This window comes from Monodelphis domestica, chromosome 2, assembly GCF_027887165.1.
Source record: "Monodelphis domestica isolate mMonDom1 chromosome 2, mMonDom1.pri, whole genome shotgun sequence".
Taxonomy (NCBI): Eukaryota; Metazoa; Chordata; class Mammalia; order Didelphimorphia; family Didelphidae; genus Monodelphis; species Monodelphis domestica.
The window spans coordinates 521,196,643-521,218,778 of NC_077228.1; the positions used below are offsets into that span (position 1 = coordinate 521,196,643).

Consider the following 22,136-nt stretch of genomic DNA (forward strand, 5'->3'; position numbering starts at 1 on the left):
ACATGATTCTCATTTAACCCTTCACCTAGACCAGTGATGGTGAACCTTTTAGAGCCTGAGTGCCCAAACTTCAACCCTCACACCACATGGGAACCCCCTGCCTTACTCCAGACAGGGGAGGGAGGAAGTGCTCCCACTGGGTTGCTGGGCAGGGTGGGGCAGGTCATGTAAGAAATGTTCTTAGGCACACATGGAAAGGGAGAAGGGAACAGTTCCCCCTGACACACTCCATAGGTTTGCCAACATGGACCTAGACTGTCCTGGGATGAAACTCTTGTTGTGTATCCCTATTTGACACTTATTTATGTATGTCTCATTTTCTTCTCTTTTAAACCATTACCTTCTGTCTTAGAATTAATACTAAGTATTGGCTCCAAGGCAGAAGAGCAGAAAGGACTAGACAATGGGGATTAAGTGACTTGGCCAGGGTCACACAACTAGGAAGTTTCTTAAGCCATATTTGAACCCAGGACCTCTTTTCATCAGGTTTGGCACTCCATCCACTAAGCCACCTAGTTGTCCATTTTTCTGGAGAAACTGAGATTTCCTAGAAGGCAGGGACTGTGTCTTGTATACCTTTGGAGGATAATAATTATAATTCACATTTGCAGCTTTAGTTATGATCATGTCATAAATGAGGAAAGAGAGGCACCAAGAGGTTAAATGATTTTCTCCTGGTCACACAAGGAATAACGGGATTCAAAACCAGGTACTCTGGATTCTAAGTCCGGGCTTCTTCCTTCTACATCATATTATTTATCATCATTGCCCGAAACTCTACAATGTGTGACATGCAATGATGGATGCAAGTAGAGAGAACGATGGAAAGCCACTGAACTCTCCAGTCTAAGGTCCCTGGTACACATCCAGGCTCTAATGCTGACTGCCTTTGTGATCTTGGGCCAAGTCACTTGGCCTCCAGGAGCCTCGGTTTTCTCATCTGAAAAATGAGAGAGTTGGACTCCTAGCCTCTGAGGTTCCTGGGGATCTTTAGAGTCCTGGACTCAAAATCAGGAAGACCTGGCTTCAAAATCGACCTCTGAGGGGCAGTTAAGTAGCACAGAAGATAGAGTGGTTGGCCTGGAGTCAGAAGGACCTGGGTTCAAATCTGGACCCTGGCCAAGTCACTTAACTTTAATTGCCCAGCCTTTGGTGCTGCCCTTAGGTCAATGAACTGATACTAAAACAGAATATAAGGGTTTGGTTTTTTTTTTAATTTGCCTCTGACACTAGCTTTGAGAACACAGGCCAATCCTGACCTCACCTTTACCATTTCTAAAATGGGAAGAGGGTTGGGCAGATGGACACCGGGGCTCCTTCTGGTTCCAATTCACAATTTATATAGAGATTTTAATTCATATATAGATGTATTATTTTTATTTCTTTATTTCTATAGAGTTTATTGGACCTGGAGTCAGAGAGTCCTGAGTTCAAAACCTGATGTGGGGTGGGGAGGTAGACATTAAATTGGAGCCAGGTTCAAAGGAATCTGACAACTTGAATTCAAATTCTGGCTTTTTTACTATTATTTTTTTATTACAACCTTCATAGTCTTGGGCCCTCACCTTTCTGAGCCCATTTCCACATGCATAAAGTGAGGAGTTGGACTAGATGACCTCTAAGGTCCCTTCCAGCTCTGAATGCAGCAGTTCTGTGACCTTTAATATTCCTGGGCCTCATTTTCACCATTTATAAAATGGAAGAAAAGGTAGCCTTAGCTCAAAGGTTGCTCTGAGCCCCAAATGAGAAAATGGATGTAAAGTGCTTTGCAGCCCTAAAACAGCCCTTTAATGTCAGTTATCATCATTAGTCAGGATCGCCCACAGCACCTCGCACCCGGCTCAGACACTTGACTGCCTTTTCCCTCTGCCACCTGCACCTCTCCATCTTCCGTAGCCAGGGGCTTGGAGAAGACACCGAACTGGAATTACATGAAGCTTTTCTATATCTGGAGGCCCCTGAGCGCCTGCCTCAGCTCCCTCCTACCTGGGGCTCCCCGAGTGTGCTCACTCGCGGGCAGAGAGAAGAAGCTCTCTGGTCCCCACTGCCCCATCTCCAGACAACCACTGTTGCCATAGAAACGATCCTCAGGCAGCTGGAGAGGAAATGATTGACAAAGCCTCAAACCTATGCGCTGGCAAGTGTCCTTCACCCCGCACACCTGCCACCTTCTCCCCTGGCAAACCCCTTGCTTTCCTGGGCTCACTCCATGATTTCATCAGTGGAGACACAGGCCTAAACCCACTGTAGCCAACTGGCCTCAGACCATGCTTCCCGTCCTGTCCCACTTGCCATCGCCTTGGACATGTGGCTTTTTATATGGTATCTCTGGGATTTAGCATAGTGACAAGCAGAGTAAACATTAAGAAATGCACGCTCTCTCCCTTCCTCTCTCCCTCTCCCCCCCCCCTCCCCGCTCTCTCCCTCTTCCTCTGTCTCTGTCTCTCTCCCTCTCCCTCCCTTTGTCTCTGTCTCTCTCCCTCCCTCTTCCTCTGTCTCTGTCTCTCTCCCTCTCCCTCCCTTTGTCTCTCTCTCTCCCCCCTCTCTCTCCCTCTCTCTCTCTCTCCCTCTCTCTGTCTCTGTCTCTGTCCCTCTCCCTCTCTCTGTCATTGTCTCTCTCTCCCTCCCTCTCTTTATCTCTCGCTCTCTCTCGCTCTCCCTCTTTTTCTCTCTCTCTCTCTCCCTCCCTCTTTCTTTCCCTTTCCCTTTCTCTCCCTCTCCCCTTTCTCCTCCCCCCCTCTCTCCCTCTTTCTCTCTCCCTCCCTCTTTCTCTCTCTCTCTCTCTCCCTCTCTCTGTCTCTGTCTCTCTCCCTCTCCCTCCCTTTGTCTCTGTCTCTCTCCCTCACTCTTCCTCTGTCTCTGTCTCTCTCCCTCTCCCTCCCTTTGTCTCTCTCTCTCCCCCCTCTCTCTCCCTCTCTCTCTCTCTCCCTCTCTCTGTCTCTGTCTCTGTCCCTCTCTCTGTCATTGTCTCTCTCTCCCTCCCTCTCTTTATCTCTCGCTCTCTCTCGCTCTCCCTCTTTTTCTCTCTCTCTCTCCCTCCCTCTCCCTCCCTCTTTCTTTCCCTTTCCCTCTTTCTCTCCCTCTCCCCTTTCTCCTCCCCCCTCTCTCCCTCTTTCTCTCTCCCTCCCTCCCTGTCTCTCTCTCTCTCCCTCTCTCTCTCTCTCTCCCTCTCTCTCCCTCTCTCTCTCCCTCTTCCTCTCTCTGTCTTTGTCTCTTTCTCTATTTGTCTTTGTCTCTCCCTCTGTCTATCTCTGTCTCTGACCCCTAAAAACCTTTACCTTCTGTCTTAGAATCTATACTGTATATTGGTTGGCAAAAGAGCAGTAAGGGCTAGGCAATGGAGGTTAAATGACTTGCCCAGATTCACACTTCTGGGAAGTGTCTGAGGCTAGATTTGAATCCAGGACCTCCTGTCTCTAGGCCTGACTCTATCCGCTGAGCCACCCAGCGGTTCCTATATATAGATTTTTTCAATGTAGTTGCTGTTTCCTCATCAGGATGCACACTCTTTGTGAAGAGGGATAACTTCCTTCTTTGTACTTGCAACCCTGGCTCTTAGCACAACGCCTGGCACATAGTAGGTACTTAATAAATCCATGCTGGTTGAGTGACTGACTGTCTCCAAGAGTTGTTGTGGCTAAAAAATCCCTCAGCCTGAAGCTGACATGATGAGTCCCTCCAAAGTTGGCCAAAATGGCGGCCAGGAATCAGATGACAAACATCCTGCTCATCACAGGCTTCTGTTCATCACTTTTCCAGCCCAGCAGATGCTTTTCTATGGCCTTGGAAGGTAGACACAATGCTTTGCTCACACCAGCTCTGTGAGGCAGGTAGGACAAATATTATTATCTCCATTTTACAGATGAGGTAACTGAGGCTCTCAGAAGGGGGAAGGGGCAACCTTGGCGTCCTCACCCCACTGACAAAACAGTGGGTCCCCCAATAAAATCCCCAACTCCATTCCTTGATCTGTGGAAGGCAGATTTGGGAGCCCCACCTGCAGCCCGAGCAGTGAGCTCATGACTGCAGAAGGATGGATGTGTCAGAACAAGGGACTCAAGGAAGTTCCTAGCAAGTCCTGGCTGGAAAGTTTCAGAAAGCGCTGGGCCAAGAGATGCCGAAGCCCTGACACACTGAGCTGGAGGCAGGGGATTTACCAATGAAGCAGATTCCAGGAACCAATGCAGAAGAGACTGAAGTCATCCCCAAGTCCCTGGCAAAGACACGGCCCTGCTGGCATTCTCTGCCAACGGGTCCTGAGTCACCTCACTATCGTCCTTCCTCTCAGGAAACGGTGAGAAACATGGCCAGGAACTTCCTGTGCTGAATGGGGCTGAGAGACCAAAGAGCACAGGAAAGAGAGGCAGAGGGCCTGGGTTCGAATCCCAGCTCTGTCTTACTAGCTGTGTGACCTTGGGAGTCCCTCTGTTTTCTTTCATAAAATAATGGAGTTGGATGTCTACGGTCTGGAACCAGCTCTAACATTTCACAATCCAAATATATGTGGCTGGCTAAATTCAGAAGAGGGCTCAGAAAAAATCTAGGACTTCTCATTCAAAACTTTACTAAATGCCTACAAAGAGTCAGAAAGATGGATCTTTATGAATTCAAATGTGGCTTCAAATCCTTACTAGCTGGGTGATCCTAGGCAAGTCATTTCACCCTGTTTGCCTCAGTTTCCTCATCTGTCAAATGAACTGGAGAAGAAACTGGCAAAGCAATGCAGGATCTTAGCTGTGTGATTCTGAGCAAAAGTCATTTCACCCTGTTGGCCTCAGTTTTCTCATCTGTGAAATGAGCTGGAGAAGGAAATGGCAAAGCACTCCGGTACCTCTGCCCCAAAACCCCCAAATGGGGTCCCCAAGTGTCAGACAGGACAGAAATCACTGACCAATAACAGCAACTAAAACACAAATTGCCAGTATCAGTTCTTCCTGGCTTTGATCTCTGGGGGCTCCAGATCAGAGGTCATCAATCAGTCAGTCCAGCAATAGACATTTATTAAGCAGCCACCACGGGCCATACTTTGAATTCTCCCTCTTCAATCCCAAGCCCTTCCTTAGCCTCTTCCTTCATGCTGTTCCCCTCAAGACTTATGAATGTCCCCAAACTCACCTGACTTTTCCCTTTTATACTGCGGCTCCTAGAAAGGAAATTAGGAATCCCCAGGGATGCTGCTCAGACCTCAGAATCCAACCACCAGTGCCACGAGCCCTGAGAACCCAGATGTCCCAGGCTGTGGCCCTCTCCGTGGACAGGAGCCCTCAGGCCCTTACCTCCAGGTCTCCCTTAGTGATGGATTCTTCTTCAACACGGAATTGGAGATCTTCTACTTTCCTGTGGATAAATCGACAAAAGGAGAAAAAGCATCTCACCCTTCTGACCACTATAGCATTCTCCTGCCAGACTTGACACAATCTTTTTAAAAAATCCTTACCTTTTGTCTTAGAATCAATACTGTGTATTGGTTCCAAGGCAGAAGAAGAACAATAAGAGCTGTGTAATGGGGGTTAAGTGACTTGCCCAGGGTCACACAGCTAGGACGAGTCTGAGGCAAGATTTAAACCAAGGATCTCTCATCTCCAGGTCTGTCTCTCAATCCACTGAGCCACCCAACTGCCCCCATCCTCCACCACAATTTTATGGATTTGGGGACCTCATTTCAACATTTATTAAAAACCTTCTGTTTGTGTAAGATGCTGTGCTAAGTGCTGGGAATACTAAAAGAGACCTGACCCAACCTTTGCTCTTAGGGGACCTGCTGGGCAAACCACTCCTCCTTTCCAGGGCAGCCTGAGAGAACTTGAGTCATTCAAAAGGCTGCCCTGACCTCCCAGATCTTCACACTAATAGGAAGAAGAACAGTACCACAAATTCTGGGGCTCTTTTTTGAAGAGGGACCTTTCTGGCTTTTATAGAGTTGGCTCTTCTATTAGTTCAATAGTTCTTTTATTTTCAATTTTATTCATTTCACCTTTGATTTTTAGGATTTGCAATTTAGTCTTTAACTGGGAATTTTTAATTTGTTCTTTTTCTAGGTTTTTTTTTTTCGTTATATGCCCAATTCATTGGTCTGTTTTTTCTCTATTTTATTGATATAAGCACTCAGGGATAGACATTTTTCCCTGAGTACTGCTTTGGCTGTGTCCCATAAATCGTGATATGTCTTCTCCTAGACCTTTTTCTTCCCCTTCTCCTTGGGCTCTTTGGGGGTACTTCCAATCTGGTGCAAATGGAATAGTTTTGGCATAAAGGGCTATGGTGGCTCAGGCTCATTTATTTGGCTCTGGAATTGAGGACATGATCCTGGGTGAAAGAGCTATGGAACAAGTTACTGTCAGACCTCTGGCTCTGGAGATCCCTTCTGACTCTCAGATTCCATCATTCTGTAACTCCAGAAATGAGAGCTAGATGGGACCTCCAAGGTCATAGCTATCATCCAAGCCCTTTATGGAGTAGCTGAGTGGTCCAGTGTCTAGAGCTGGGTTTGGAGGCAGGAGAGCTGGCGTAGGATAGTGGTTCTAGAGTCAGAAGACATGGGTTCTAATCCCACATCTAATGTTTACTACTTGTGTGACTACGAAAATCTCTTCATGTCCACAGGCCTCAGTTTTCTCATCTGCAAAATCAGAGTGGGGGGTTAGGTGGATAAATGACCTCCAAGGCCACCTCCAACTAATGTATGATCCTAGTTCAATTCAGCTTATAGCTGTATGGTCCTAGGTTGATCTCTTAACTCCCTCAGACTTTGTTTTTTCAGCTGCAAAATAGGGGTAATCTATAAAATTCTTTGTAAAACTCAGAGAACTGAATGGATGTTAACTTACTCTTTTTCTCCTCCTTCTTGCCCTTATTTATTATATGTATATTATATTATTGTTGTTATTACAGCTGAGTAAACTATGTCCCAGAGATGGGACTCAGGAGTATTAGGAATATTGCTTTTATTAGAGCAGGAGGAGGCCTCTATCCCTTTCCCTCTCTTTTGCACATGGGGGAAACTGAGGCCAGAGAAGCCTTGTAGCCTGAGAACTGGGAGGATGCTGAACTCATTGATTTCATCCTCCAGGCAACAAAAGTCACACACAAAATAGGTGGTAGGGACAGGAAGGGGTCGATCTTTTCCCTGACTTTACAGTGTCCATCCCCCACCTAGGAATGAAGCTTGGTACTGTGAAAAGAACCCGGAATTTGCAGTTCAGGGGGCTATATTCCAATCTAGCCTCGGTCACTTACATCTGTCACCTAGGTTGATTCACTTTCTCTGTACCTCAATTTCCACATATATAAAAGGAGGGAGTTGGGCTAATGGCCTCTGAGGTCCCTTCCAACTCTAAATTCAGGGTTCTGTGGTAAAGGGACTAATAGGAAGGTGAAGATGCTCACATCTGCATCTGAAAAGAAATGGCCAGGACATGTGAGGGACACCACTTATATCACATGCAAGAAGATAGGATGGTGGCATGGGAGGGTAGGGTGCTCAGGGATGGAGGGCTGGAAGCACAGAAGGATAGGGTGGTCAGAAAAGTCAGACCACCCCCATGCCCCGTTCATTCTGAAGTTTATTAGAGAGAAATCAAGAAAACCCTCAGAGAAGGGAATTGCTTCTTGGTTCGTGCCTGCCTTCCTGCCTGCCTGCCTTCCTTCCTTCCTTTCTTCCTCCCTTTCCTTCCTTCCTTACCTCCCTCCTTTCCTCCTTCTTTACTTCCTTTCTTCCTTCCCTCCCTCTTTTCCTCCTTTCCTTCCTTTCTTTCTTCCTTCCTCCCTCTCTCCTTTCCTTCCTTTCTTCCTTCTTCCCTTCCTCCCTCCCTCTTTTCCTCCTTTCCTTCCTTCCTTCCTTCCTTCCTTCCTTCCTTCCTTCCTTCCTTCCTTCCTTCCTTCCTTCCTCCCTCCTTTACTTCCTTTCATTCTTCCTTCTTCCCTCCCTTCCTCCCTCCCTCCCTTTCTTCCTTCTTTCCAGCCTGTGGTCTCTGCATCCCCCATCACCCTAAGGTATGTGTTCCTGGGTGACATCTGCTTTTAAACAGTTCACTCAAGCAGGGGAGCCGCCCCAGCAGCCACATGTGGAGATCTGGACAGCTCAGCATTGGCAGATAAAAATAAACTGTCTTCCCCTGCTTGAGCAGACAGTGACAACAGGCTTGGCAGCCCACGCTGCTGTCACCACTAGCTACAAACATCAGCTCTGGCAAGCAGCCTAATGCTTAGAAGTTTACGTGGCTATCTCAGGGAAGGGGGCAGGGCTGCTTTCTGGAGGGCTGGGAAAAGCAGGGAGGTTGAGGACCACATGGAATGCCACAGGTCCACAAAGTTTCCGAGGATCCTCATAGTCCGGACCAGGACAGAAGAGACATGAATTCTAACCTCTCTCAGGTTCAGTTTTCTCATCTGTAAAATGGGGATAATAATAGTAACCACTCCTAGCATGACTGGGAGGATCAAATGAGAGAATAGATGTGAAGCCCTCTAGAAGACTTAAAGCACTTGCTAAATATTAGCTGACATGATAGTTTAGCTGAGAAAACTGAGAGAAGGATCCAATGAGGACCACAGGATCCCAGGTCCAGAGATAGGAGGGATATTAGAGGTTATCTAGCAGAATAGACAATCCCTCTAGATGAGCAACTTTGAGTTCTTTGCTTGAATACCTCTAGTACAGCACTCACTACCTCCCAAGGCATCCAGACCCTTCCACTCTTGGACAGCTCCAATAGTTTTCCTGATGTTCAGCCTAAATTGGCTTCTCTCCAACTTCTCCCCATCACTCCTGATTCTGCCCCTTTGGCTAAACACATCTAATCACTCTTCCATGTGACTGACAACTGGGCAAATTCCTGAAGACAACTATTGGGCTCTCCCCAAGTTTCCCTTCTTATGGCTAAATATCCCCAGATAATTCCTTTCTCTGAGCCCCTGAGCTGGCATGGACCCCAACCCCTTTACCATGTGGATGGCCCTACTCTGGACTCCATTCCCCGTTTGTTTGTTTGTTTGTTTGTTTGTTTTTTAAGCCCTTACCCTCCATCTTATAATCAATACTGGGTATTGGTTCCAAGGCAGAAAAGTAGTAAGGGATAGCAATGGGGGTTAAGGGACTTGCCCAGGGTCACACATCTGGGAAGTGTGTGAGGTCAGATTTGAACCCAGGACCTCCCATCTTTAGGCCTGGCTCTCTAACCACTGAGATACCTAAGACCACCCCCCCCCCAATCCTCTCAGGCCCAGGGTACTTAAGTAACTTATCCTGGGTCATGTGGATACTAAGCACTGAGGTAGGATTTGAACCCAGGGCCTATGCCTCCATAGCCAGAGCTTATTCCATTGGCTCTCTGACTTGCTTGAGGCTACACAGCAGGGTTTCCTTTCCTTCCCCACCCCAAGCTCAGAGCTCTTGCTCTTAGGGGTGCCCCCACCTTCCCATCCCTGCCTTCCTACCTCTTCTCCTCTTCCAGCTGGTTGAGTAAGTCCACCTTCTCCTTCTGCACACTCTCCACCAATGCCCGGGCCCGTTGGAGACTGGATTCCGCTTCTGAAACATACTGAGTCCCAAGGGAGGCCCAAGATAGGGTCAGCCTTTTTCTACTAAACTAATCCCATGTTCTTAGGTTGGGGACCCCAGGGGGAATGGGGGAAGAGAAGGAGAGGCTGGGACAAATGGATGGGATCTCCCAAACCTTAACTCTCCCTGGGTCTTTACTAGAAAGGATTTAGACTACAAATGTGAGCAGGGGCAGGGTGAGGAGGCTCTAAACATAATTATGAGAAATAAACAGCTGCCTGACAGCTGCCATAAAGCTTTTTTGTTTTAAAGCCCTTACCCTCTGTTTTGGAATCGATACTATGTACTGGTTCCAAATCCAAAGAGGGTAAAGACTAGGCAAAAGGAGTTAAGTGACTTGCCCAGGGTCACACAGCTAGGAAGTGTCTCAGGCCAGATTTGAACCCAGGACCTCCCATTTCCAGACCTGACTGTCAATACACTGAGCCACCTATCTGCCTCCCATAAAGCTTTTATCCTTCCTCCCATCTACCACCTACCTCCCACCCTCTGGAGAAAAAATATCTCTCCTATCATGTCTGTGATAGTTTCTTTGGGTTAAAGTGCTTTGGGTTTTGAGAAGGAGCATGTATTTGGGGGGAATAGTTGGGGCTGGGCTTCATTTTCTAGCTTAGCATGACCCATTAACATCCATTAGGTGACCAAGTATAGATGGTCTATACTTCATAGGATGTTTGAGCACAGAGAAGGAACCTTGGAGGTCATCTGATCCCAATCTTTGCATCTTGCAGATGAAAGAACTGAGAGCCCCAGGGAGCCTCTTCCCCACAGTCACAAAGCAAGTCAGTACCAAGGCCAGGATTGACCTCATGTCTCCCAATTACTGATCCAGTGTTTGTTCCATGAAACTATATGGTTTCTATCTTAGAAGAGAGAGAATTGGACACTGAATGACAGGACATGGGGCAATAAGTCTGAATGAGGAAAGGTGTAAGGTCAGGTTCTAGATCAAGAGGCCCTAAGGGAAAGGGGACAAGAAAGAGGTCTGGACTTAGAATTCATGCCAAGTGGGAGGTCAAGAAAGCCTTTCTATCTAAGTGTTCAAGGATGGAAGGATCATTGATAAAGAGTTGGGAGAGAGTAAGGAGGTTGTCAAGGCCCTATCCTAACGTGAATGGGGAGGAGGAGGAGAAGAAGGAAGAGACAGAAATCAGGGACCTGGAAGAGAAAATAGAGGACAGAAAAAACAGGAGCCCTGGTAGTAGGAAACCTGGATTTACACTCCTATGGCCTCTGGAGCAATAGTGAGGGAAGAAATTGACCCCCTATATTGCCCCCAAATTAAGCCACCCTGAACTTGGCAGTCAGGTGGCAGGAGGTTGGCAAGCATCAGACTCGGGAACAAAAAAGGAAAAGATTCAGGGTGTGTGCAGGCATATCTACGTCTGTGATGTGTTACATAATACATATATGTATATTTATGACTGAATATTATACATATGTGCGTATGTCTATGTATATATCTCTGTGGTGATTGTTCAATCATGTCTGACTTTGTAGTCCCATTTGGGGTTTTCTTTTTTGTTTTTTTTTAAACCCTTAACTTCTGTCCTAAAGTAAATATTGTGATTCTGTTCTAAGGCAGAATTTAGGTTCCCTAAGCCAAGCCACCCCTGTGCTCCATTCCCCAAGTTAGGTCACCCCTCTGCCCATTTCCCCAGCTAAACAGCCCTGTACTCAATCTCCCAGCCAGGCCACCCCTGTGCCCCATTCCCCTAGTTAGGTCACCACTGTGCTCTATTGCCCCAGCTAGGCTGCTGCCCCTGTACCACATCTCCCAGCCAGGCCATTTCTATGCTTTATTTCCCCACTTAGGTCACATCTACACCCATTCCCCTAGCTAGCCCCTTGATCCCTAGCCCCTCTCACCTGCTCATGTTGAGCCTTCAGGATGGCGATCTCCTTCTCTACTTCACAGATGTGGCTCGTGGCCTTGGCCACTTCAGCCCGCTCCAGGTCCCGTTCAGCCAGTAGCTGCTCAATGTGCTGCTGCTTCTCCTTAAGAGCCTCCTGTAGGGCTGTGGTGCCTGAGATTTTGCGGGCATATCGGGAGGATGTCTCTGTCAACTGGGAAACCCAGGAAAGATCAAGGAAAAAGAGAGGGATGAAGGAATCATTAAAGACTCATAGGATCACAGATTTCAGCCTAGTAGAGACCTTAGAGGACATCACAAATGTTGGCACTCTAATTTTACAAGTGACAGGAAGTAAAATCATCACAGAACCACATACTTAGAGATGAAAGGGATCCTGGAGGCCAATTCTCTCCCTTTAGAGATCAGAGAACTGAAGCCCAGAGAGGTTAAGGGACTTGTCTAGTATCACACAGCTAGTAACTTTCAGAAATGGAATTGAGACCTAGGTTTTTCCTGTCTTTAGGTTCAGTGGTTTAAATATTCTACAACACTGCCTCCTGCTTGATGCTGGAAAGCACTTTAGTTTTGTTTTTGTTGTTGTTATTTTTCATGCCCCAATTTAGTGTTTTCTTGGCAAAGATACTGTACTGGTTTGCCATTTTCTTCTCTGACTCATTTGACCAATGAAGAAACTGAGGTAAACAGGGTGAAGTGACTTGTCGGGGGTCACACAGCTATTAAGTGTCTGAGGCCAGATTCAAACTTGGGAAGATGAGTCATCCTGACTACAGGTCCAACACACTATTCACTGTGATACCTAGTTGCCCCTCAAGCCACCCGAAGTGCCCCCGGAAGACACTTCATAGCAAGAGTTCTTAACTATTTTTTGGGCTATGGAAGAAGACTTCTCAGGATAATATTTTTAAATAAAAAAATAAAATGCATGATTACCAAGGAAACCAGTTATATTGAAATATAGTTGCCAAAAGATAAAAATGGGGCAGCTAGGTGGATCGAGAGTCATGCCTAGAGATGGGAGGTCCTGAGTTCAAATCGGGCCTCAGACACTTCCTAGCTGTGTGACCCTGGGCAAGTCACTTAACCTCCATTGCCTAGTTCTTACCACTCTTCTGCCTTGGAACCAATAAACAGTATGGATTTATTCTAAGACAGAAGGTAATAGTTAAAAACAAAACCAAAAGCCAAATCACAGATGCCAGATTAAAAATTCCTACATCACTTCCAGGCCCTTTCAAGGATCATAGAAATTTTATGATCATAGATCTATGTTCGGAAATGATGCCAGGGACCATCTAATCAAATCACATTATTAGACAGAAGGGAAACGAAGACCTGGAAAGAGTGACTGGCTGACCCCAAATTAGCCCACTAGCTGGGAGGCACAGCGGAGATCACAACCCACATTTCCTCAATCCCAGTAACTTCTTGCATTTTCTTCCCCTTGCCCACACATCCCATTAGGCCTCCTACATTGCACACTGCCCTTACCAGGCCACTACGGCTGGGCCGGCCTCCAACAGAAGAGGCCACAGAGCTGACTGAGCTGATGGAGGAGCTGCTGGGACTGTGGGTCAAAGCTGAGACACCCATCGCCATCCTCTTGCTCTTCTTGGCCTTGGCTGGACTAGTAGAGGGAAAGCCGATCCGGATAACCTTGTGGATGGGAGCAAAGAGGCCAAATTTCGGGGGACACTGGAAGTACCTAGAGGAGGCAAGAGAGACACACAGGAAGAAATTTAATGCCTGGGACCAGGATATCTTTCCATCTATTGCCATCTGAAGTTCAGAGAGGGGGCATTGATATCTTGTACCAAGCCTGAAAGTAAAGATCACATAGTAAGCCTGAGCTTGTGATGGCAATGAGCAGCCCAGCCTGTAAGGAGTTCCCTGCCCAACCCCAGGACACTCCAATAGAGATTTTTAAAATCCATCCAAAATAACTGAGATGAGGGGGAAGCTGGGTGGCTCAGTATATTGAGAGTCATTCCTAGAGATGAGAGATCCTCGGTTCAAATCTGGCCTTAGATACTTCCTAGCTGTGTGACCCTGGGTAAGTCATTTAACTCCCAATGCCTAGTCTTTACCACTCTTCTGCCTTGGAACCAACACTTAGAATCAATTCTAAGAAAGAAGGTAAGGATTAAAAAAAAAGAACTGAAATGAGCCAACTTTGATGGTATAAATGTTTTTTACACCTGAGGAAGAGATCATAGAGATCTAGAGCAGAGAGGGATCCTTAGAAGCATCTAGTCCAACACCTTCATTTTATAGATGAGGAAACTGAGGCTCATGGAGAAATGACTTGCCCAGGGTCATAGAGGTTATAAGGGCCAAAAGTGGGATGAATTTGAGCCCGGGTCTTTAGTCTCCATAGCTTGTAATTCCTACTCAGTACCACTCTGACTAAAGGGTGTCCCAAAAAGAGAGTAGGCCAATGACTTTGAAGGTTGGACATCCCCTCTAAGCTATTCCCACCCTCAGAAAATATACCTAAACTTTCCCCTAGAATGCCATGGGGGTGATGCTACTTCCAAGGCTCGCCAACAAAGCTCCCATCTTTTATCTGCTGCCTGCAAGAATAAAGACCTGGGCTCAGAGTCCCTGGAAGAGATGGGGAGGGAGAGGAGAATCCCTGGTCCCCAAGTCTGGCCCCTGGGAGTCAGTGGGAAGAACAGTGTAGGGTGATGGTCATTAGGAGGATAAGCAGGGAAATTTCAGTTTTCCTCTCTCCTAATCCTCCTTCTGGTTCTTTTTTTTTTTTAAACCTTATCTTCCATCTTAGACTCAATACTGTCTATTGGTTCTAAGGCAGAAAAGAGGTAAGGGCTGGGCAATAGAGGTTAATTGACTTGCCCAGGGTCACATAGATAGGAAGTACCTGAGGCCAGATTTGAACCCAAGACCTTCCATCTCCAGGCCTGGCTCTCTATCCACTGAGCCATCTTGTTGGCCCCCTCCTTCTGGTTCTTGATGACATCCTGGAGCAGCCAAGTTCAGTGCAATCCATCTTCTAGGTTTCTGATACTCCTTAAGTTTCTGAAATAAACTCTTCCTCTCATTTTTCCTCATGCTGCCTCCATGCTGATCTTGTTACCTCCATGGTGTGGTCCAGTCTCCCTTATCTTTCACAATTAAAGGCACACATGGGCCCCACCTCCTCCATGCAGTCTTCCCTAACTACTCTAGCCTCCAGAGATCGATCTCTGCCTCTCCTGAACTCCCAATAATGAATCCATTCACAGCACACAATCTAGACTGAAGCTGACACATATCTGGGGCCTTGTCCTGGAGGATTAGCAGGCTCCAGGGGACAAAATCAGGAGTCCTGGGGAGCAGGGGCAGAAAGACCAACTTAAGCCTGATGTCACCAAAACCTCCCACAATGAGAGCTATCCAACAGGGGGAAAGTGGGTCCCCCTCCTTAGAGGTCTTCAAGCAGGGCCTGGATGATGATGTCTTGGGTGCATTACGGTGAGAATTCCTTACAGCTCTGAGCTGAATTCCATGGCCACTGAAGTCCCTTTGAACCCTTCAATTCTGTCTTCACCTAACAGATTCCCCAGAGCAGAGCTTGAGTCTTCTCTTCCTGTGTCCCCTATACTGTTTAACATCCAACTAAGCACCTAGAGGACTCTGATTAAAGATTTGATCAGGAATGGGGGGGAGGAGGAGATAGGTGGCTCAGTATAGAGAGAGCCAGACTTAGAGACGGGAGGTCCTGGGTTCAAATCTGGCCTTAAATACTTCCTGGCTGTATGATCCAGGGCAAGTCACTTAACCCCAGTTGCCTAGCCCTTACTATTCTGCTTTGGAACCAATTCTCAAGATCTGTTCTAAGACAGAAGATAGGAGTGTGTTTTTTGAAAGATTTGATCAATGAATGGCTTCTCCTTCCTACAGCTTGTGTTGCCGAGTTACAGAAGTTGAGAACTTAAAGGACCTTTCATAGCCATCTTATAAGACTCCACAAAACGCGAAGGAATCTCCACTATACCGCCTACCTGAAAAGTGCTCAGCTGTTCTAGGAATCTGTGATTGCATCCGCTGTCCTCTATGCCTTAACCTTCCACTTTATTCCCTCCCTGACTTTCTCAAAAAAAAAAAAATTAAAAAGTTTCTGATGCCTCTTTTCTTTCTCTCCTAGTAATTTCTAGAATGTTCTACTTCTTCAGTTCTCCATTCGGTTCCCCTTCCATCCTTCAAGGATGATTTGTAAGCCTACTGAGAACAGTATAAGACCCGTGGCCTACTCTCTCCACTCTCCTATGTGTTGCCTTTTTTCTTCCCTTTCCAAATATCAGGGAGGAGGGAAGGGGCATTCGTTCCCCATCGGCAGCCAAATGTACCTGGTCCCTGCCACGGCCCCATCATTCTTCCCGAGGGGCTCGTCCAGCTCCACGCCACACCACTCCCCCTTTGCGAAGTCTGTCTCCCCAACGTAGCGCACAACGCCCGTCTTCGTCCCGCCAACCTGCCGGCAGACCAAAGGCACAGGGGATGGTTAGATGCTGGGGTCTGTGCCTTGAGGGAGGACACCAAGGCACGTTAGGAGGGAGAGTGGTTATCACCAGGGTCACTTTGGGGATTTCCCATCATTTCCCACCCATTCTTCAGAGTGGGATGGGCTGCCTTGAGAAGCACTTAGTTCCCCTTTTACAGGAAGTCAAACAAAGACTGTGTGCCTAATGGGATTTAATTTAACAAGCATTTATGAGGTCCCTACTGTGGGCTGGGCTCTTGGCTAGGAGTTGGGAAAATGAAGAGACCAGCAATGAAATAATCTCCGCCCTCAATTTATATTCCACTGGGAGAAACATCCTTAGGGCTGGAAGGGACCTTAGAGACCATCTAGTTCAATTTCCTCATTTTACAAATGAAGACACTGAGGCTAAGAAGGGTTATAACACTTGCCCAAAGAGTAAGTTTCAGAAGTAGGATTTGAATCCAGGTCCTCTGATTCCAAGCCATTGTACTTTCCACTTATATGGCAAAAACTTGCCTCTCATGTACATATATAAGAACATGTCGACTATATAACAAGGAAAATGCAAAACATATGGGGACTGGGGGTGGGGAATAGAAGAGCTAAGACTGGGAAATATAAAGAAAGGACTCATGTAGGAGGTACCACCTGAGCTGAATTTTGAATAAAGCTAGAAATTCCAAGAGATGGAAGACAGGAGGGAGAAGACTCCAGGCAAGGGAAGGCAAACTTTACAAAGGTGCAGAAGTTGGAGATGAATTGTCATGACCACTTGTCAATGGATTCTCCACAGGCCTGAAGTTGGGACCCCCTAGTCCAATCCCCTTATTTTACACATGGGGAAACCGAGGCCCTGAAATGTGAAGTCACTGGCCCACGGACATATGGATGGTAAGTGTTGGAGGTGGGAACTGAACTTGGTACCAGATGGACTCAATGACTTCAAACTCTGTGGTTTTGTGACCCTCTTTAGAAGTCACTTTCTTTAAAAAAAAATACTTTACCTTCTGTCTTAGAGTCAATATTAAATATCGGTTCCAAGGCAGAAGATTGGCTGGATAATGGTAGTTAAGTGATTTGCCCAGGGTCACACAGAAAGGAAGTGTCTGAGGCCAGATTTGAACCTAGGACCTTCCATTTCCAAGCCTGGCTCTCTATCTCCTGAGTCTTCTAGTTGCCCCTTGGAAGTCACTTCCAAGTTTATCTTCCCACCCCTGGGCACATTTTCACCATCAGGGCACCAAGGGGAGAAGTGAGTCCAGTGGATTCATCTGAACTTAGGACAAGAACCATGGCTAAACTCTTTGCTGGACAGGCCGCAACAAAATCATGATATTGGTGAAGTTCATCTTTGTGCTGCATGTTGGGTTACAATCTTGGGTTTCCTACTTACTGCATGTGACCTTGAGTAAGTCATTGCCTCTCTATGGGTTTCAGTTCCTCATCTGGAGGATGAAGGAGAATAGATGACCTCTAAGATTGTTTCCAGCTCAAAATAGGCGATTCTATGTTCGAATTGCCTCTCTGGGCCTTGGCTCTTCATCTATAAGAGGGGCTGGATTAGATGGCCTCCGAGGTCCCTTCCTACTTTATATCCATGATCCTATGAGCCTCTGGTGTCAGTCAAACATCTTGGTTCCTCTACTCCCCTTATTTCCAATATCTGGCACCCATTTGCTAGCTGGGTCTACTGGCCAAGGAGGGAAGTGCAGGCCCTAAGTCACTCTGGCTTTGATGGGCCAGCTTTGGTTTTATTTGGCTATTTCCAAAGGTCTGCAGCAGGTTATGGATTTCCAGAGACTGTCTTGCTAGTTCTAAGCACAGTGCCTACCAAGTACAGAGGAAGCATTTAATAAATGTTTGTTCTAGCTAACTGGCTGTCACTCACAAATTAGTGAGAATCAGCTTCATGAGTTCCCCTTCTCAAGCTTTAAGAAGATCCCAAGAAAAGGGTTAATGCTTACCACAGAGTAATGAGGTCAGAGCCCTGCCCTCCTTCCCAACCTCTTACTACAATAGTTTTGCCACGAGAGTGACAGTAGCTAGATGCCAATCCCTGTGCCCCCTGTGCACTGCCTTCCCTAATCAGCCATTTCAGCAGACTGGCTAAGGCCATGCAAGTCAGGAGGCACCAATGGCCAAGCCTATGGATGCTCTCTTTGCTGCCTTTTCTCTTCTGACTCCCTGAATTCTTTCCAGCTGCCATAGATATGACACTCTCATTTCTCCTCCAACAAAAACTTCCCAGAAAAGTTCCTGCTACCCTGCAAGGTACTGGGGTGTCAGACAAGAGCTGAGCTCTGTTCTTTCTTTCCTGTGAAGGCTAAGGATAAAGACAAAAGCACCAAGATTCCACATCAAAAGTAACCATTGGAAATTGGAAAACGAGGGGGTGTCCCTTGATTGGGGAATGGCTGAACAAACTGTGGTATCTGATGGGGATGGAATACTATTGTGCTGTAAGGATTGATGAACTGGAGGGATTCCATGTGAACTGGAAGGACCTCCAGGAATGGATGCAGAGTGAAAGGAGCAGAACCAGGAGAACATTGTACAGAGACTGATGATACACTGTGGAACAATCCAATGTAATGGACTTTGCTACTAGTAGCAATGCAGCAAGCCAGGACGCTCCTGAAGGATTTATGGGAAAGAATGCTAACCACATTGAGAAAAAGAACTGTGGGAGTAGAAATGCAAAACAAGAACAAATGACATCACTTATCACATGTATATATTGGTATCGGATTTGGGGTTTAGACTTTAAAAATTGCTCTATAGCAAAAATGAATAATATGGAAATAGGTATCAAGTGATAATGTTTGTATAATCCAGTGGAATTGTTTGTCAGCTCTGTGAGTAGGGAGGGAAGAGGGGATGGAAAGAAAATGAATCATGTAATCATGGGAAAATATTTTTAAAAAAATTTTAAGTAAACCATTTAGGGTAACTAAATAACTAAATTAGGATAACTAGGTAGCTCAGTAAAGCCTGAGATGGGAGGTTCTGGATTAACATCTAACCTCAAACACTTCCTAGCTGGGTGACCCTGAGCAAGTCACTTAACCCCAATTCCCTAGTCCTTACTGTTCTTCTGCCTTGGAACTGATAAGACAGAAGGTAAGGATTTTTTTTAGAAGAGTAAACAATTCTGTATCTATACCCTTTGACCCAGAGATCCCATGGCTAAGGAAACACTCCCAGGTCAATGATAAAGAGAAAGGTCCCATAGTCACCAAAATGTTCATAAAAGCATGCTTGAAGTAGCCGAGAACTGGAACCAAAGGAGATGCCCATTGATTGGGGAATGGCTAAACAAATGATGACATAGGAACGTCATTGAATATAACTGTATTGTAAGGGACAATGACTATGAAGAATAATACTAAGAAGCCTAGGAGGACTTTATGAACTGATGCAGAGGGAAAGAAGTAGAAATAGGAAAACAGCATACAGAATGATTACAATGATGGAAATCCAAAGAACAACAAAACCAATCAATAAGCATTAAGTACCTGCTACATACTGGCTATTTCACTAAAGATCCAAAGAGAGGCAAAAGACAGTCCCTGCTCTCAAGGAGCTTATAATACTACATACTAGATAAGTATATGCGAAAAATATCAAAATTAGTTATACACTTTATAATAAAACTAAATAATACTATAATGACCAAGCATGGTCTTGAAGAAGAGATGAGAAAATAATACTTTCTTGAAATGGGCACTTTAGAAGAGAATATTGGCATATGCTGACCTAGCTGATCAGTTGGTTGGTTTTACTGAAATGTTCTCTCTCTCCCTTTCCCCCCACCCATCTCTCTCTCTCTCTCTCTCTCTCTCTCTCTCTCTCTCTCTCTCTCTCTCTCTCTCTCTCTCTCTCTCTCTCTCCCTTCCCCCCCCTCTCTCTCTCCCTTTCCCCCCTCTCTCTCTGTCTCTCTGTCTCTCTCTCTCTGTCTCTCTGTCTCTCTCTCCCTTCCCCCCACCCCGCTCTCTCCCTCTCTCTCTCTGTCTCTCTGTCTCTCTTTCTGTCTCTGTCTCTGTCTCTCGCTCTGTCTCTCTCTCTCTTTCTCTCCCCCTTGTTATAAGGAATGGCTCAAGGGAAGCAGAAGGGATATATTCTGGAATGGATGCAATATAAAAACAAAAAATATCAGTAAAAAAAATTTAGAAGAATAAACAACCCATTGTTTTCTGACTCAGTAGAGTGATAAAGAAATCTCTCTTGGTTTTGATAACTGACTTCTGGGAAGCAAGATAGTGGAGAGGAGTGGAACTGAAAGATTAGAAGATTAGGAGCAAACCTTCTTTATTCCATGGTCTCTAAGACCCAAGTTTGAGAATGGAACTTGTTCACCATCATGATTCCTTTTAAGAGAGCAGTCATTGAGGAAAAAGTTCTACAGAAAGCCATCTTATTCAGTAGGGGGAGAGCAGGCTAGTCAGAAGATGGCTTGTACTTATTTGCAAGGGTAGGTTAACATCTCCAAAGGACTGCAAAATGAACATCTGAGCAGGGATAAAAACATGGGTAAGTCTTATTTTTGGTTCCTTTTTCTGGCAGACTTTTCCTGCCCTGCATCTCTTTTTTAACCCAAGTCTTCAGACAGGCTGGTAACCCCATTGCTAATAATCATTGCATTTATATAGTGCTTTAAGATTTGTAAAGTGGTTCACACATTTGCTCATTTGCCTCTCCACACATGGATTATTTATTTCTTCCTCTGGCTGTGCCTTCACTCCCAGGGTTCCTTTTCTTTTCCCTGGAAAGCCCTTATGCTATATGAATGGCCATAGTAAGTAAAGCCAGGAGACCAACATACAAAATGACAACAGAAACATAGAGGAAAACAAGACTAAAAGGTCTCACCACTCCAATGAATGAAAATGACCAGTTTCGCCTTGGGAGGAATGATGGTAACTATTTATTCTGTATATGTGTCCTTGTTGCCACCCCCATTGATCTATCAACTTGTTGAGAACAGGGATTATTTCATTCTTTGTATCTGTATCCCCAGCTCCTGGCACACAGCAGGCCCGTACTTAATACTTTTTGAATGATTGATGGATGAACAGATTAAAAACTCCTCCTTCTTTCCCATAACTTGGGGCAGCCACTTTCCTCCTTGGCCTGAAGGGTGGGTGCTAGACATGGGAAATAAGAGGAACTGAGATGTTTGGCTAACACCAGAGGGGCATAGGATCATAGATATAATGTAGGAAGGGGCCTGAGAAACCATTTAATCCAACCTTTCTTACAGTGAAGTACCAAGGCCCAGAGAAATGACTTCAGTGGAATGAGGGAAATAAAGGAGGTAAGGAGGGGCCTATAGATACAGAATGTGGTATATGTTGCCATATGTGATCATTGTGCCTTTTGGTTTTCCTAGAATGCCTTCTCTGTCTCTGTCTTCCTTCCTTCCTTCCTTCCTTCCTTCCTTCCTTCCTTCCTTCCTTCCTTCCTTCCTTCCTTCCTTCCTTCCTTCCTTCCTTCCTCCCTCCCTCCCTCCCTCCCTTCCATCCTTCCTTCCTCCCTCCCTTCCTTCCTTCTCTCTCTTCTTTCCTTCCTTCCTTCTCTCTTCTTTCCTTCCTTATCTCTTTTCTTTCCTTGGTCCCTTCCTTGCTTCCTTGCTTCCTTGCTTCCTTGCGTCCTTCCTTCCTTCCTTCCTTCCATCCTTCCTTCCATCCTTCTTTCCTTCCTTCCTTCCTTCCTTCCATCCTTCTTTCTTTCCTTCCTTCCTTCCTTCCTTCCTTCCTTCCTTCCTTCCTTCCTTCCATCCTTCTTTCCTTCCTTCCTTCCTTCCTTCCATCCTTCTTTCTTTCCTTCCTTCCTTCCATCCTTCTTTCCTTCCTTCTTTCCTTCCTTCCTTCCTTCCATCCTTCTTTCTTTCCTTCCTTCCTTCCATCCTTCTTTCTTTCCTTCCTTCCTTCCATCCTTCTTTCTTTCTTTCTTTCCTTCTTTCCTTCTTTCCTTCTTTCCTTCTTTCCTTCCTTCCTTCCTTCCTTCCTTCCATCCTTCCATCCTTCCATCCTTCCATCCTTCCTTCCTTCCTTCCTTCCTTCCTTCCATCCTTCCTTCCATCCTTCCTTCCTTCCTTCCTTCCTTCCTTCCTTCCTTCCTTCCTTCCTTCCTTCCTTCCTTCCTTCCATCCTTCCTTCCATCCTTCCTTCCTTCCTTCCTTCCTTCCTTCCTTCCTTCCTTCCTTCCTTCCTTCCTT

General features: G+C 46.0%; 1 protein-coding gene across 1 annotated transcript in view; it reads right to left on the reverse strand.

Moving 5' to 3' along the window:
* Positions 1-22,136, reverse strand: part of CLIP2 (CAP-Gly domain containing linker protein 2) — a 72,392-nt gene that overhangs the window by 32,862 nt on the left and 17,394 nt on the right. Inside the window, 5 exon segments of the mRNA XM_056819753.1 lie at positions 5,277-5,337; positions 9,436-9,539; positions 11,429-11,626; positions 12,925-13,138; positions 15,783-15,907. Coding sequence (XP_056675731.1) covers positions 5,277-5,337; positions 9,436-9,539; positions 11,429-11,626; positions 12,925-13,138; positions 15,783-15,907 — 702 coding nt within the window.